The following is a 14,148-nucleotide window of genomic DNA, read 5'->3' on the forward strand; positions in this document are numbered from 1 at the left end:
ATACCAGATTCCAGGTTGAGCATTGGACTGCAGGGGTTAAAATAGCAGTTCCCAAGCTATGGGTCTGAGACTGCACCCCACAGTGACAGAGGCCTATAGTGGTATTTTGCCCTGCTCCCCCCTCGGTCTCTCTCTCTCCAGGCCATGGGGTCCTGTTGATGGTCACTTCACTGAGTCTCAAAGTCATTGAGAAATGATCTTGGCTCCCCAATACCAAGCACTTCAAGACCCTTGACCTGCATTTCGCTACTTCCTGGCCAAGGTGCAGTTATGGACTGGTGAGTACATAATATTTTTACAGAGTACTTTAAAAACACAGATTATCATATTTAAATGATGTATTATATGTTGATCAAAATACATTAATACTTATATACTGAACGCTGCTATGATGCTTTCTAGCTGTTTCATTTCTGTTGCCGTCTGGTGTCGTGTTAATTTTCAAGTGCTAAAATGGGGTCAATGGAAAATCGTTTGGGAAGTACTGGGCTAAAAGCTGAGATAAATATAAAACTTGTCACCATATTTTGAGTAAGTCTCCCTTTCTTGAAAATTTTACTCTTCCATCTTGGACATTTCCATATTATGCAGCCTATTTTTCTGCTACTCTGTACCATGTACGATTCAATCTGAATAATCTGTCGTACATTATCAAGAACTTCCTTACAATAATCAAGAAAGTGTACCATGTCAACAATAATCTATTTTCCAGCAACATATTTATTGTAATTTCAGAAACAATAATTAGATGTTTAACTTCAAAACACTGACACCAGGTTTTAAAGAAGCCTTGTAATAAACCATGTTGATTTGCCAGGGTCCTGTTTCAAGAATATAGGGTGTAAATTATAACCCATGCTTTTTCATATGAAGAACTCCTAATTTCAGCTGGGTAATCAGGAGCAACTGGCAAGAGAGGGACTTTGTGCAACAAATCAAAACCTGTCACTACAGTTCAATTACAGTAGCTAAGTTAACAGAGAATTACTTGCTTGCCTGTATCAGGCGATGACTTGAAGAAAATATTTATGTTCCCTCTTTTACAGGAATAAAATCAAAATTTATTCTGCTTAAAAATATTAGACTAATATTAAGTCTATTATACGTCTGTTAACTAAGTATTCCAAATTAGGTTATGAAGGGATTCTTACTGGACATTCCATGAATATTACTGAACTCCAAATTTAAAATTATATTAAGGAAAATATTCTTATTTTTGTTGAATACTTTTCATAACTCATGCAGAAAACCTAAGTGCAATGCGTCTAAGGCCAATTTTGCTGGAATCACCAAACATCTGATGACTTAGCATAGTTGCACCCATTAATGAAGCATTAATCACTTGTAACCAGGTCATATTTCATCCTACATTTTAAAAGTGAAAGGAAGCAGGACTAATTGTTAGTCCTAACTACTTAGCTTTGGTAAAGTACCACATAACAGACGAATGAATAAGGACAGAAAATGCAGGGTCGGGGAGAAATAGCAAAATGAATAGTTATGTGGCCTCAAAGTAGAAAACAGAGTAAGGATTCAGAGTGGCAGGAGGCGGAGAGCGGTGTTTCCGTAATGGCCAGTGCTGGAACCACTGTTCTTCACAATTAATATTAATGATTTAGACTTTGGATCAAAAACACAATTCCTAAATTGCAGATTACAGCAAACTGTTGTGGGGAGGTGCCATGGTGGAATGACAGTCAACAATGAGGAGGGCTGGAACAAATAAGATGTTAGCAAACATGCAGAACAGGCATGCAGTTGCCAAATGAATCTTAACATAGATAAATGCGAGGTTTTACATTCTGACAAGAAAAATAAGGAGGTTGCATTATACTTTGAAAGTAAGAATCTAAATGGGGCTGAGCAGCAAGGTGCTCTCGGGTAGAAATACTCAAATCACAGGTCAACAATGTCATAAAAAAGCAAACCAAGAGCTAGGGTTTATTTCTACAGGGTTAGAATTGAAAAATAAAGAAGCTGGGCTAAACTTGCATCGGACCTTGGTTAGAGAACACCTGGAGAATTACATATAATTCTGATTGCCACATTATAAAAGAGATATAAAGGCATTGGAAAGGATGTAAAAAAGATTTGCAAGGACAATACCAGAAATGTGGGGATATACCTATCAGAAGAGGAGGAACAGGCAGGGTCTTTTTTCTAGTGAAAAGAGAATGCCGAGGGGTAACTTAATAAAGGTCTTTAAAATTATCTATTTTATCAAAATTTTTCATTAAAATGTTTCTAACTCACCAAGGCTCTTTTTCAACAGCGCCTCAGTAAACCCATTACCTCTCAATCACCTAGAAAGACAAGGGCAGCAGTCGTTTGGGAACACCACCATCTGCAAGTTCCCCTCCAAGCAAAACACCATCCTGACTTGGAACTATATTACCATTCCGTCACTATCAATGGTCCTGGAACTCCCTGCCTAGCAGCACTGCAGCAGTTCAAGATAGAGGCTCACCATTCCTTTCTCAAGGACAGTTAAGGATGAACAACAAATGCTAGCCTTGCAAGCAACACTCACATCCAATAATGTTACGATCCCCGTACAGACCTATAACTTGTGTAAAAATTTTTGAACTCCCGGTGACCGACTTAAAGAAATAGCGCAACAAGTTTTCAAGGCTTTTTAAGGCTTTTATTGCACAAACTAAATGCAATATTACCTAAACATTACTTGTAGGCAACTGGTACACTAAACTATAGAAAGGATATTACCCCCCACCTTTAATTTTTTAACATGGGCAAAAACCCCATTTCAGTTATACTTCACTGCCTGCTCTCCATAGAATTGTGGTTTTTACAGGAACCAGTCCAACATCACTTCCAGATTCCAACAGCTTCATTTCTCCCGATTTTGCCGAGTCATAATGTCGAGTAACCATCAAAAGGTGCCTCTCTCAGTTTCTGGAGAAGTCCCGAATTGACTACCAGCAAGAAGGTTTACCCTCAGCGAATCCTTCCCCAGCCACACCAGGACAAATCTCAGTCTCTGGATTGCCAAGGGATCAGTTTCCTCAATCATAATGTCTCCTCCTGCATTCTGCCTGGTAGAGTCCAGAAAGGAAGCACTGCTCTCCGCTGACCACATTTGCTGCAACCTTGTATCTGAGAGACCTCTCTCTCTCTCTGTCCAAATCCTTGCAGACCAAACATTTGTCCATAGTTAACCCAGCTGCTCTCATTTGTTTCAGTTGTGAACATTTTGCACCTTGATCACAGTAAGTGTCAACCTGGGCTGCCCGGTTCCCAAGCCCCCCAGGCTTCTTGTGCAGCGTTCACAGCAAATCATATGACTTTCTCCATTCCACCTTGAATTAAAGAGACAGCCCCAAAACATCATTTTATAAAACCTCGCATTCATAACTCCTCCTGCCCCCAAAAAGATGAAAATTATTACCAAGGTAATAATTTTCTACAACACTACCAAAATATAACACTATAACACCTTATCAACTTCCAATTTACAGTACAAGTAATGTTCTCTCCCTTGTCACATTTCATCATTAAATAGTTTGTCTTGGCAGCTTTATAATGCTTAACCCATCACACCCAATCACATGTGACACTTAGGATTTAAAGCTTAGTTTAGGTAAGTTATTGGAATTCCAATTTTCTTCCCAAGAGTTCATTTTACTACTGGAGCTTCACTTTTCATCATTCATTGTAGCAAATCTTCTTTCTCATTTTCAGTGGGTTTTCCAATTGTCCTGGATTATAAGATCATATACTTGGATTGGTCTAGTTAACTTTGACAAGAACAACATTATCTTCAGGGTGTTGACCTTTAACAGTCTTTGAACTACAGTTTTAACTTTATCTCCATTCTCTTTCATGGCATTGTTGATAGATTGATAGCATCCATTTAGGGTGGCATCAGTCACTTAGTTTCAGAGTGTGGTGTGCCTGACCACGGGTCACCTATTGGTTTACATGGATTGTGCGCTTACTGTAAAGCATGAGTGTATAAGATAGCTTTTGTAACTTGTGTTATCTTTACAGTTCTATATAAATATATATATATATATATCTGTATAGGTATAGTTGTAGGTGAAAGAGTATTGTAATATAGTTCATCTTTTGTTTAATAAATGTTTTATTCTTTCGTTAAAATCAAGCTGACTTGTTCATCAGCTGACTCCTGTGATTCTGTCCGGGTCGCCACCCTCAACGTTTCTAAACAAAACATAAAAGTTAGGATCTATTCAAGCTTGGTCCCACCCAGGAATCTGGCTTGTCCAATAACAACATCAGCTGGGATCTTAGCAACATCAAAAAGAATTAAATAAAGTAACCATTTACTTAACACTAATAAAGACTTATGCTATGAACTCACTACTACTTTTTACTCCCCCTGCACCCTCAAGAGTTCCCTTAAGAAATTTTGGAGGCTCATTCATTTTTCCTGAGGCCAACCCAAAAGATATGCCACAGTCCAGAATTTACTTGACTTCTTCTTGGTATTCCAACTATTCATCAAGGCACAAATTCTGAGGGTCCTTCCATTAGTTTTTAGGTTACATAATCCAACACTTTTCTTTACAGATCTCACAGCTGTGGATGCCTCAACTCCTTGTTCAGGTTGCCAGCAGATATCCAACTGTCATCCCACAGTTTCCCAGCTAACTCTGCTGGCTGCTTTCTGCTACAAGGTTCTGCAAGGGCCGTTGTAGGTTTCTTTCACGAGCTGCAAGCTGCAGTTCTCAAAACCCAAAGTGAACTGCTTGCTTCTGTCAGCAAACACACACACAGATAAATTTAACAAAAGAAGCTTCTGGCACGGCTCCACTATGAATCACTTTCTGTGGCAATGTGGCACATGATCTGTTCCCAGGTAGAAGTACAAATTAACTACCTTTTAATTACAAAGTTTCCCTTGACTCTGAGAAACCCATATGAATAATTTCTCTCTCCAATGGCATTCTATTACTCTCTTTCCCAGAATTGCTAGCTTTTAGCTTCTTTTATGGAGAAAATGATGCACCTGGCTCTACCAAGAGGTCCAGAAATGGGTCATCTATTATTCAGTGCTTAAACTTCAATTCTAACTTTGAAAGATAAACATAGGTTAGCTTTTAACTGTAATTAACTCCAAGTGTGCTTGAATTGCATTTACTTCAAGGGTTGCTTGTCAGTTTCTCAATCAGATGTCCCTCATTTATCTAGTTAAAACTTTAATTCCTAAAAATAAGTTATATTTTAAACCATGTGGAATATGCACTCGTCAACACAATACATTCTTAAATAACTTTTAGAGGGAGTTTTGCATCGCCTACCATCATCAGCGATTGAGCTGACCCCATATCTCTAAGAAAATTAATTTGTTTGCCTGTTTTACCAGGCAAAAATGCGGAGACTTCACCCGTGAATATAGAATATTTATAATTTTCTATGCTCTGGTCTTTCCTGATAGTAAAGAAATTCAAAGCTTCTGGTAATGGTATTGGAGGTCAATCGTCCCAGAACATCACTGCAGGAGTTCCTCAGGGTAGTGTCCTAAGCCCAACCAACTTTAGCTGCTTCATCAATGACCTTCCTTCCATCATAAGGTCAGAAGTGGGGATGTTTGCTGAAGATTGCACAATGTTCAGCACCAGTTGCGACTCCTCAGATACTAAAGCTGTCCACATCCAAATGCAGCAAGACCCGAACAATATCCAGCCTTGGGCTGACAAGTGGCAAGTGACATTTGCGCCACACAAGTGCCGGTCAATGACCACCTCCAATTGGAGAGAAACTAAGCATCTCCTCTTGACATTAAATGGCATTACTATCAATGAGTCCCCCACTATCAACATTCTGGGGGTTACCATTGACCAGAAACTGAGCTGAACCAACCATATAAATACTATAGCTACAAGCGCAGGTCAGAGGCTGGGAATTCTGTAGTGAGTAACTCACCACCTGACTCCCCAAAGCCTGCCCACTATCTGCAAGGCAGTCAGGGGTCTGATGAAATACTCTCCGTTTGCCCAGGTGAGTGCAACTCCAACAACGCTCAAGAAGCTTGACACCATCCAAAACAAGGCAGCCTGCTTGATCAGCACCCCACCCACCAACTTAAACATTCACTCCCTCCACCACCAAAGCACAGTGGTAGAAATGTGGATTATATACAAGATGCACTGCAGCAACTCACCAAGGGTCCTTTGACAACATTTACCAAGCCTGCAGGCTCTGCTACCTAGAAGGACAAGGGCAGCAAATGCATGGGAACACCACTACCTGCAAGTTCCCCTTCAAACCATACAACATTCTGGCTTAGAACTATGTAGTGTCCCTTCACTGTCGCTGCATCAACAACCCTCCCTAACAACAATGTTACTGTACCTACACCACATGGACTGCAGCAGTTCACGACTGCGGCTCACCACCATCTTCTCAAGGGCAATTAAGGATAGGCAACAAATGTGGGCCATGCCAATGACACTCATGTCCCATGAAAGAATGAAAAGAAACTTTTTACCAGGAGGGCGATGAGAATGTAAAACACGCTACTGCAGGGTGTGACTAAAGCAAATAATATAACTGGATTTAAGGTAAGACTATATAACCATATGAGGGAGTTTGATGAGCAAAGACGGAATGGGGTTCAAGTGAAGCATTAATTCTGGCATTGGCTTGTTGGCCAGGTGGCCTATGTGTGTTCTGTATATCCTATGTTAATTCCTAAGCATTTATGATGGACTTGGTTATGATCCTAGGCCAAGTCTCCAAGTTTTTGATAAGATCCAGTTAGAGACCATTAACATTTTACTTAAAGTAGACAAAGTTTGAGATTAAGACACTTACAAAGTGAATAAAGCCATAAGATTCCACGGGTTTTGAACAAACAAAAATAAAAAGATAAAACAGTTTAAAATATCTATCTTATACTCTTACATTCAGCATAAATATGAGGTGCATGTGAATGAACAAGCCAACTGTGATCGAACACACCACACCACACAATAGGAGACAGATCCAACCAAAACACAGGTCATGGATTTCAGAACAACCTATCCAGACATCAGTAACACTGCAAGTCAATCAATCTCACTGAAATTCCAACTCTCTCGCAACGAATTCCAGTCTTCAACTTTGAAGATCTAATCTCGGAATTCGCTCCAAAGGTCGCTCCCAACTTGGACAGCATCAACAACAGCCCACTTCACAGGGTTTTAATCTTGTCTCCCAAGTTTCCATTCTGCTGGATTCCTGAGTATACACTCAAACACCAACTCACATGCACAACTTCAGAGCTTTGGCCACAATGAGCAGAACACTACTGCTCCAAAGGGGTACCTTTGCCCCAGTGGCCCACAGCATGAAGTCACCAACCATCAGCTGCCTTATTCACTTAAAGTCTGCCTGCCACAGCCTTTTCCTGTTTGGAAGCTATTTCTCTGATCCTCTCTTTTTAACTCATCTGGGACCTTTTCCTGTCCCCTCTCCCTTTGGAACCTCTTTTGGGACCTCTCCCTATCCCCTGCCTGGGAGATTTGCTGGCAATGGTGCTCTGCTCCCGGGTCACCTGACCTGGGTTTTCGTACCATTGTTTTCTTTTTTTCTCAAGTGGGTTTTATTATACATTATAGGAAAGAGGTCCAAAGTTCTAACGTGCTTTTAAAAGCAAGCACAAAAATTACAAACCACGCTCATGCACGGACGCATGAGGTCCAAAGAACTTAAAGATGCAGATCTGCTTAATTGTGCACATATAGCCTGCTCCCGATCTGCTCATGCTCACAAGTCCAAGGTTTGTCGGGACTTGCTGACCTTCACTCTCAACGCAAAGATAAGTCTAGTTTTCAGAACACTCTTTCTAGCTTCCTAATGTTGCTTATGTCACAAAGCTAGCCAAGCCCTTAAAAATACTTTACAATTAGCTTCACTTTAAAGTCACTGTCAAAACAATTATATTGATTTGAACCTTATTTTTGAATATCATGCCAACTTCGCCCTTCTCATTCATCAAGTTTTGTCAGTTCACCCCACATCTTCTAAATGAAGCACAGCACAGTAAAGCATTCCACCTTGCATGCAGGTAGGGAAAGCAGCAAACAAATTGGCAGGATCAGTACTATGGACTCCATTAGCTGATCAAGCAACAGTACTGACAGCCGTCTGTGGCAAGGCCTAGACTTACCTACTTTCACAGTAGACATGGATTAAAGAAAATAAATAATGGGAAACCTTCAGAGAACACAAAAAAAACTTGCTATACACTTACCAGTATAAGTAAGGTTTGTCTTTATCAACATTGATATTGTTCAAAGGATCCATTCTGAGCCATGTGTGGAAGGTGAAGCCACTCTGATAGGGCCACTTAGCAATTGGAGGCAAAGCTATCGCCTGAAATATACAAAACCACACCATTAATGTTTCTTGCCATATTTAGATTTTTTTTCTTCCTCCTCAGTTACTCATTGCCATGCACCATTCTCCAGCCAACAGGAAGGGCAACCCATCCGTTTTCAGTATTCCTTAACCAGCAAGTAAATACTTAAGTATGTCAGAAAATGGCTCGTTCCTTAAGTTTCATTTTCCATTTGTCAACCACAAGATTCCACTCATTGTAAAATTTTAAACACATGACAAAGTTTACAGTTTTTCTCCACTCAGATATACCATTTTTCTATTTTGGGAAAGAACATTTATAAAATTTATGTGTGAGTAATAGTATAAGAGCAATCAGTAAAGGAAAGCAAGGCGCCATTAACTGGACAGGGGCCAAGAACTAAGTGAAACTTCCTTTTTATGTAAGCAAGTATCTGAACTATAATTGTACAGTGGACTCCAGATCTAACGATTTAGTTGAGCGGATTTTAAACGATCACTACATTAGGAGTGTTATGAGTGGCAGATGACATGCGCCAGGCCGACCAAATCCACAAGGGAAACTTGGCCAAGCTGTCACAATGGTTTTGCAATTTATATTTATTGTGAGAAGATGTGTGCACTGAATTCAGAAGTAATGAGTCCACTAAGACCTTGAGAGGTTTTAAAAATTAATTTAAAATATTTATTAACAAAAGAGAAGATTTCAAGCACATACATAAGACTACAATTAGTTAATACTATAACAAATGCTAAAATTCCTAATTAACAGATTTTAAATTTAAAAATAGCAAGCCAGCAAGTTACCTCGGTACCCACTCGACAGCGGAATTCCAAAAGGCTTTCTCTAGCTTTAGTTACTGGACATAGCAGACTTATGCACAAATGGCTGGAGGCTTCCCGAAAGATATTTCAAACACTCGTGTTAGATCTTACATGGCCCCCCCCAACATAGCCTTTCATTCTCCTTTATATATGTTTTTTCTCTTTAATATGTAAATTCCATTGCTCCACATGTCTTTTGAATTTTACCTTTCCAATAATATAAAAGCTTTCAAGTTGCCAATATTGTCAGTAACCTTTGGGGAAAAATAAACACACTGCTTAGCCTTGCTTATTTGGCTAGTAGTAAAGATCCTAACATCCCTTTGAAATCCAAAGAACCCCTTCACTTATCTAAAAATACAAATTCCCTTTACACCTTATATGCTAAGACCCCATCCATGTTTACTCATTAGCATTTCAAGTACATTTCTGCGCCTAACTTATTTTGATAATTCAAGCTTGCAGTCTACCTGATTTCAAATGTAATTAAATCACAGAGCCAGAGCCATCTACACACACACACACCCACAAATCAACTTAAGAGGTGGACAGGTTCTTGGTAAGTAGGTGGAATGCAGATTTCAGGTTACTGTCAGATCAGCCATGATCTTATTAAATGGCAGAGCAGGCTCAAGGGGCTGAATGGCCTAATCCTGTTCCTTGTTCATAGGTATTTTACAATAAACCAGAATAATATTACGAAAGTATAATAATTTTCATAATCAGGTGGTGGCAATCTCAATAACTTTCCACCTTCTGAAACAATTTCAGGCTAACAGCACAGCAGCACTCACTGGTATTTTAAAAAGCGCTAAATCATGCAAATAGCCAAAACACACTGAAAGAAGTGATCACAGAGCAGATTCAACTGCTTACTTTGTGTGGAGGGGGGGGGCCTTAGGTTAAATTAAATAAAATACTGTTCCTACTACAAAAGCGTGGGTGTATTTATGCAAAAGTAATTTGTCTGCTCTACACGACAGTCAGTAAATTCATCCCACAGATCAGGCAGAAAAGGAATGGGTGATTGCCAGACTGACAAGGAGGGCCAGGCAGGTGCTATAGGGGTCCCATTGAGTGGACTGTGCTCTCAAACCAGTATTCAGTTTCAGAACACTGTTGAGGGTGATGGTTCCTCTAGGCAGTACAGCCAGAGCCAAATGCAGAGCAACACAAGTGTAGCGGTATGCAGGAGATTCAACAGTTAAGGGAATAGGCAGGTGTTTCTGCAGGTGCAGACATGATTCCAACAAAGTATGTTGCCTCCCAGGTGCCAGGTTCAAGGATCTGAGAGAAGCTGAAGTTGGAAAGGGAAAATAGAACATTAACAAGTGAATAGGTAAGGTAGAAGCAAAAGTTAGAAAATAGACAACAAGGGAGTTTGGCAGTGCTTAATATATTTCAATTTATTATATATTTCAATGTAAGGAGCCGAGCCAGGTTTTAAAACTTGCCATTTTTCGGGGAAAAAAATCAGAACCCCTTAATTCAGTGAAGCGAGGACAAATTAAAAGCAAATGATATGATTGCAAAGCGCTTTAGGTTGATGGCCATATCTCTGGTGATAGTAATTCACATCTCAAGCATTGGATTTAACAACTATTTCCTTCCTTCTCCACTTCCGTACATCAGTGCGCCTGGCTTAAAATGAAAAACGATCAAACTGAGATGATTTTAAAAACAGTTGTAACCGAAAACAATTTGTTTTCTTCAGTTCATGTGTTCTTTAATGGGTCTCCTTGAACTGACTTGGGCCAGCTGGCAACCAATGCCCATGGAACCTAAAAGCTTTTGGGAATTATGTGCAACTTTTGAATTTAAGCCTGTGCGCTTTCTATTTGGGATGCCTTAATGGCATCAAAATTCAATACTGTAGCAATATTAGGCGTATGCAACATCTCAAGCTGTCTTGTTCCTTCAATCAGCCCATTCAAACAGCATTGGTCATCAGATATCTGATGCATTTATCTAATGCAAGGAAAACACAAGGTGCGAGTAGATCATCACTTGACATCATGGGTAACAGTATGGGACTCCCGTCTCTGTAACCTTCCTAATCGCAAGTACATTACAAAGTTAAATATTCTAACTCATTGAATTCTGAAAGTCTTTTATTTTTCCTGGGTGAGTTCAATCATTATCCATACTCTCGTTACCAGAACACCAGGAGCACAAAGCGGGTAACTACTCGGCATGCTACCCATGCAGCAACACCCCAAACAAGCCAGTAAGTTCTTTCACTCATTTTAAATTCTTGCATGGCCTACTTAAAACGTGCAGTTTTCAGACACTGCTGGTTTTCAGAAAGCTGGATGAGGTGCCGTACCTTTTTGTCATTGCTATTATTGAAATATGGCTTAACAGGCAGGAAAGGCAGCTTAACATCCTAGTTAGGGGATTTCCAGACCAGTTAGAGAGGAGGATAAAGGAGGGAATGGTTAAAGTAAAGAAACAGAGCTGTGAGGAGTTATGATACACTAGAAGGATCATCAAATGAAGCCATATGGGCTGACCTAAAGAACAAAACTGGGAGATCATTATATGTTGGGATGGAGTTGGTTAAAGAGCGTGTCTGTTAAAGAAGTTTTTATTAACTACTTGTAACTATATACGTATATACAGTAAAGGGTACAGGCAAGGAGACATCTCCATACCTAGGTCTTAACACTCCACTGTTCAACACCACACTGACCGTAGGCCTGGGTCGAGTGTCTTCTTATATCACTGTATTCAGTACTGTATTCAGTCACACATTAACCCTGTATATGCCAGATCCTTATGCTACATCTCCTCCCAAGTCTTTATCGCATGGTTACCGAGTTACACTAGTGTACTACATGTCTTATATTAAGAGACTTACGCATTTACCTTGCTGTTACTTGCTTTAGTGCTATTCCAACATTATTGCTATTATTGTATTTGCATTACAACATTCTTGCTACCCCGTCTCCCCACTTCAAGTCCTTGAAGTTAGAGGTTCAGGTGGTTTGGAGGCCTTATAGCCCTTCCAATCTTGTTTGCCATTCTGTCAGAGGAGTGGTAGGCCATGTTGGTTCTGGTTTTTGCTGCTGGCTCGGAGGTTGAACTGGCATTTGAGTATCAATGATTGCCCTCCTCTGTGCTATAGGAGGGGCTGGTCTAGGGAGAAGGCAGAGGCTCCTCCTCTTTCATAGGACTGTGCCCTCTGCCATGCCAATCTGGTTGGACCAGGGATGGTCCTCATTCTGTAGGAGGGCCATGCGTTATCTCCAGAGTTCCTAGGTCCAGGCCTGGTCACCTTCCTGCAGCAAGTGTCTGGTGCAGTGCCTGTTGTAGGCAGAAGATTGCTTCTGTCTGAATGAATGCTCTTTTACTTGGATGTCCTGATAGTCCTTGGCAACCAACCCTGACGAGTATTTTTCGGCAAGGTCGAAAATTGTGCGCAAAGTTTCTTGCCCACTGGGAGCTCGGATGTGGAGAGGCAGCACTGTCAGGGGGTGGACCTGTCAGTGATCAGTGTGGTGAGGAAGTCCTCAGTTTTCTTGAGCAGGGCTTTCACCATAGTTTCAAGTCATTCCATTTCACTGTTTAACTGTGGGTATCTTGGGGAGCTGGTGTGGTGGGAGAAGTCTGCTATGGCTGCGAAGTGTGCGAAGCATTCATTAGAGAACTGTGGGTCGTAATCAGATGTGAGCTCGTCAGGGATGCCATGGCTTGCAAACATGTTTTAGTGCTTTGATGACCATCGTTATGGTGGTCATATAAAGTTGTTTTATCTCCATCCATCCAGAAAGGTAGTCTACCACTATCAGGAAGGACTTGCCATTGTAAACGAATGGGTCTGCGTCCAGCCTCTCCCAAGGGCTCTTGGGGAATTGTGTGGGAAGAGTGGCTCCCTTTGGTCCTGGCGGTGCAACGCACAAACCTGGTAATTCACGGTGGTCTCTTTTATGGCTTTGGAGATGCAACAGGGCAGTAATATTGGGGGATTTCACCTATCATAATATTAACGGAAATAGAATCAGTGTAAAAGATAGAGGTATAGAGATATAGTTTTAAAATGCATTAAGAGCTTTTTTAACCAGTACATAGCAAGGCCAACAAAAAGAGGTAGTGATGGATTAAGTTTTAGGGAACAAAGTTGGGCAAGTGAGAGGGGTATCCATCGGAGGGCATTTTAGTGGTAGCGATCATAATTCAGTTAGATCAGCACAGTTAAGGAAAAAGACAAAGATAGGCCAGAAGTCAAGTTCTCAGTTGGGAAAAGGCCAATTGCAACATGCTAAAATGTCATTTAGCAAAAATGGACTGCAAACAATGACTTGAAGTTAAACCAGCGTCAGAGCAGTGGGAGGCATTAAATGAGATAGTAAGGGTTCAGAACAAATACGTCCCCACAAAGAAAAGGTTGGGTCTCCCAAACTTCGAGCCCCTTGGTTGTCAAGGAGCGTAAAAAGCAGAATACTTAAAAAAAAGGAAGTTTGTCTCAGCTATGAAGAGCTCAAAATTACAAAAAGCCTTTAAGTATATGAAGTGCAGGGGTGTAATTAAAAAAGAAATTGGAAAAACAAAGAGATGGATGAAAAATTATTGGCAAGTAAACTCAAGAAAAACCCAAATGTGTTTTAAAATTACATAAAAAGAGTAGGGTCTGTGAGATATGGGATTAATTACTGATCTCGTAGTCAAAATGCCCCTAGATAGCAGCGACCATAATATCATTGAATTTTACATTCAGTGTGAAGGGGAGAGGAGTGGGTCCAAGACTATGCTTTTAAACTTAAATAAGGGCAATTATGAGGGCATGAAAGAAAACTGGCTAAAGCGAATTGGCAAATTAGGTTAAGGGATAGGTTAATAGAGGTGCAGTGGCAAACATTTAAGGGGATATTTCAGAATACACAGAATACATTCCAAAGAGTAAGAAAAAGTCCAAGGGATGGACACACTATCCATGGTTAACTAGAAAGGTTAAAGGTAGTATCAAACTTAAAGAAAAGGCATATAATTGTGCAAAGA

The 14,148-nt window shown here is 40.3% G+C and overlaps 1 protein-coding gene across 2 annotated transcripts in view; it reads right to left on the reverse strand.

Moving 5' to 3' along the window:
- The window catches only part of lrba (LPS responsive beige-like anchor protein), a 917,803-nt gene that overhangs the window by 837,575 nt on the left and 66,080 nt on the right, over positions 1–14,148 (reverse strand). For both annotated transcript variants that reach the window (XM_041200623.1, XM_041200530.1), the window contains exon 5: positions 8,219–8,340. In XM_041200623.1, the coding sequence (XP_041056557.1) occupies positions 8,219–8,340 (122 nt within the window). The remainder of the gene's footprint in view (positions 1–8,218; positions 8,341–14,148) is intronic.

This window comes from Carcharodon carcharias, chromosome 1 (assembly GCF_017639515.1).
Source record: "Carcharodon carcharias isolate sCarCar2 chromosome 1, sCarCar2.pri, whole genome shotgun sequence".
Classification (NCBI taxonomy): Eukaryota; Metazoa; Chordata; class Chondrichthyes; order Lamniformes; family Lamnidae; genus Carcharodon; species Carcharodon carcharias.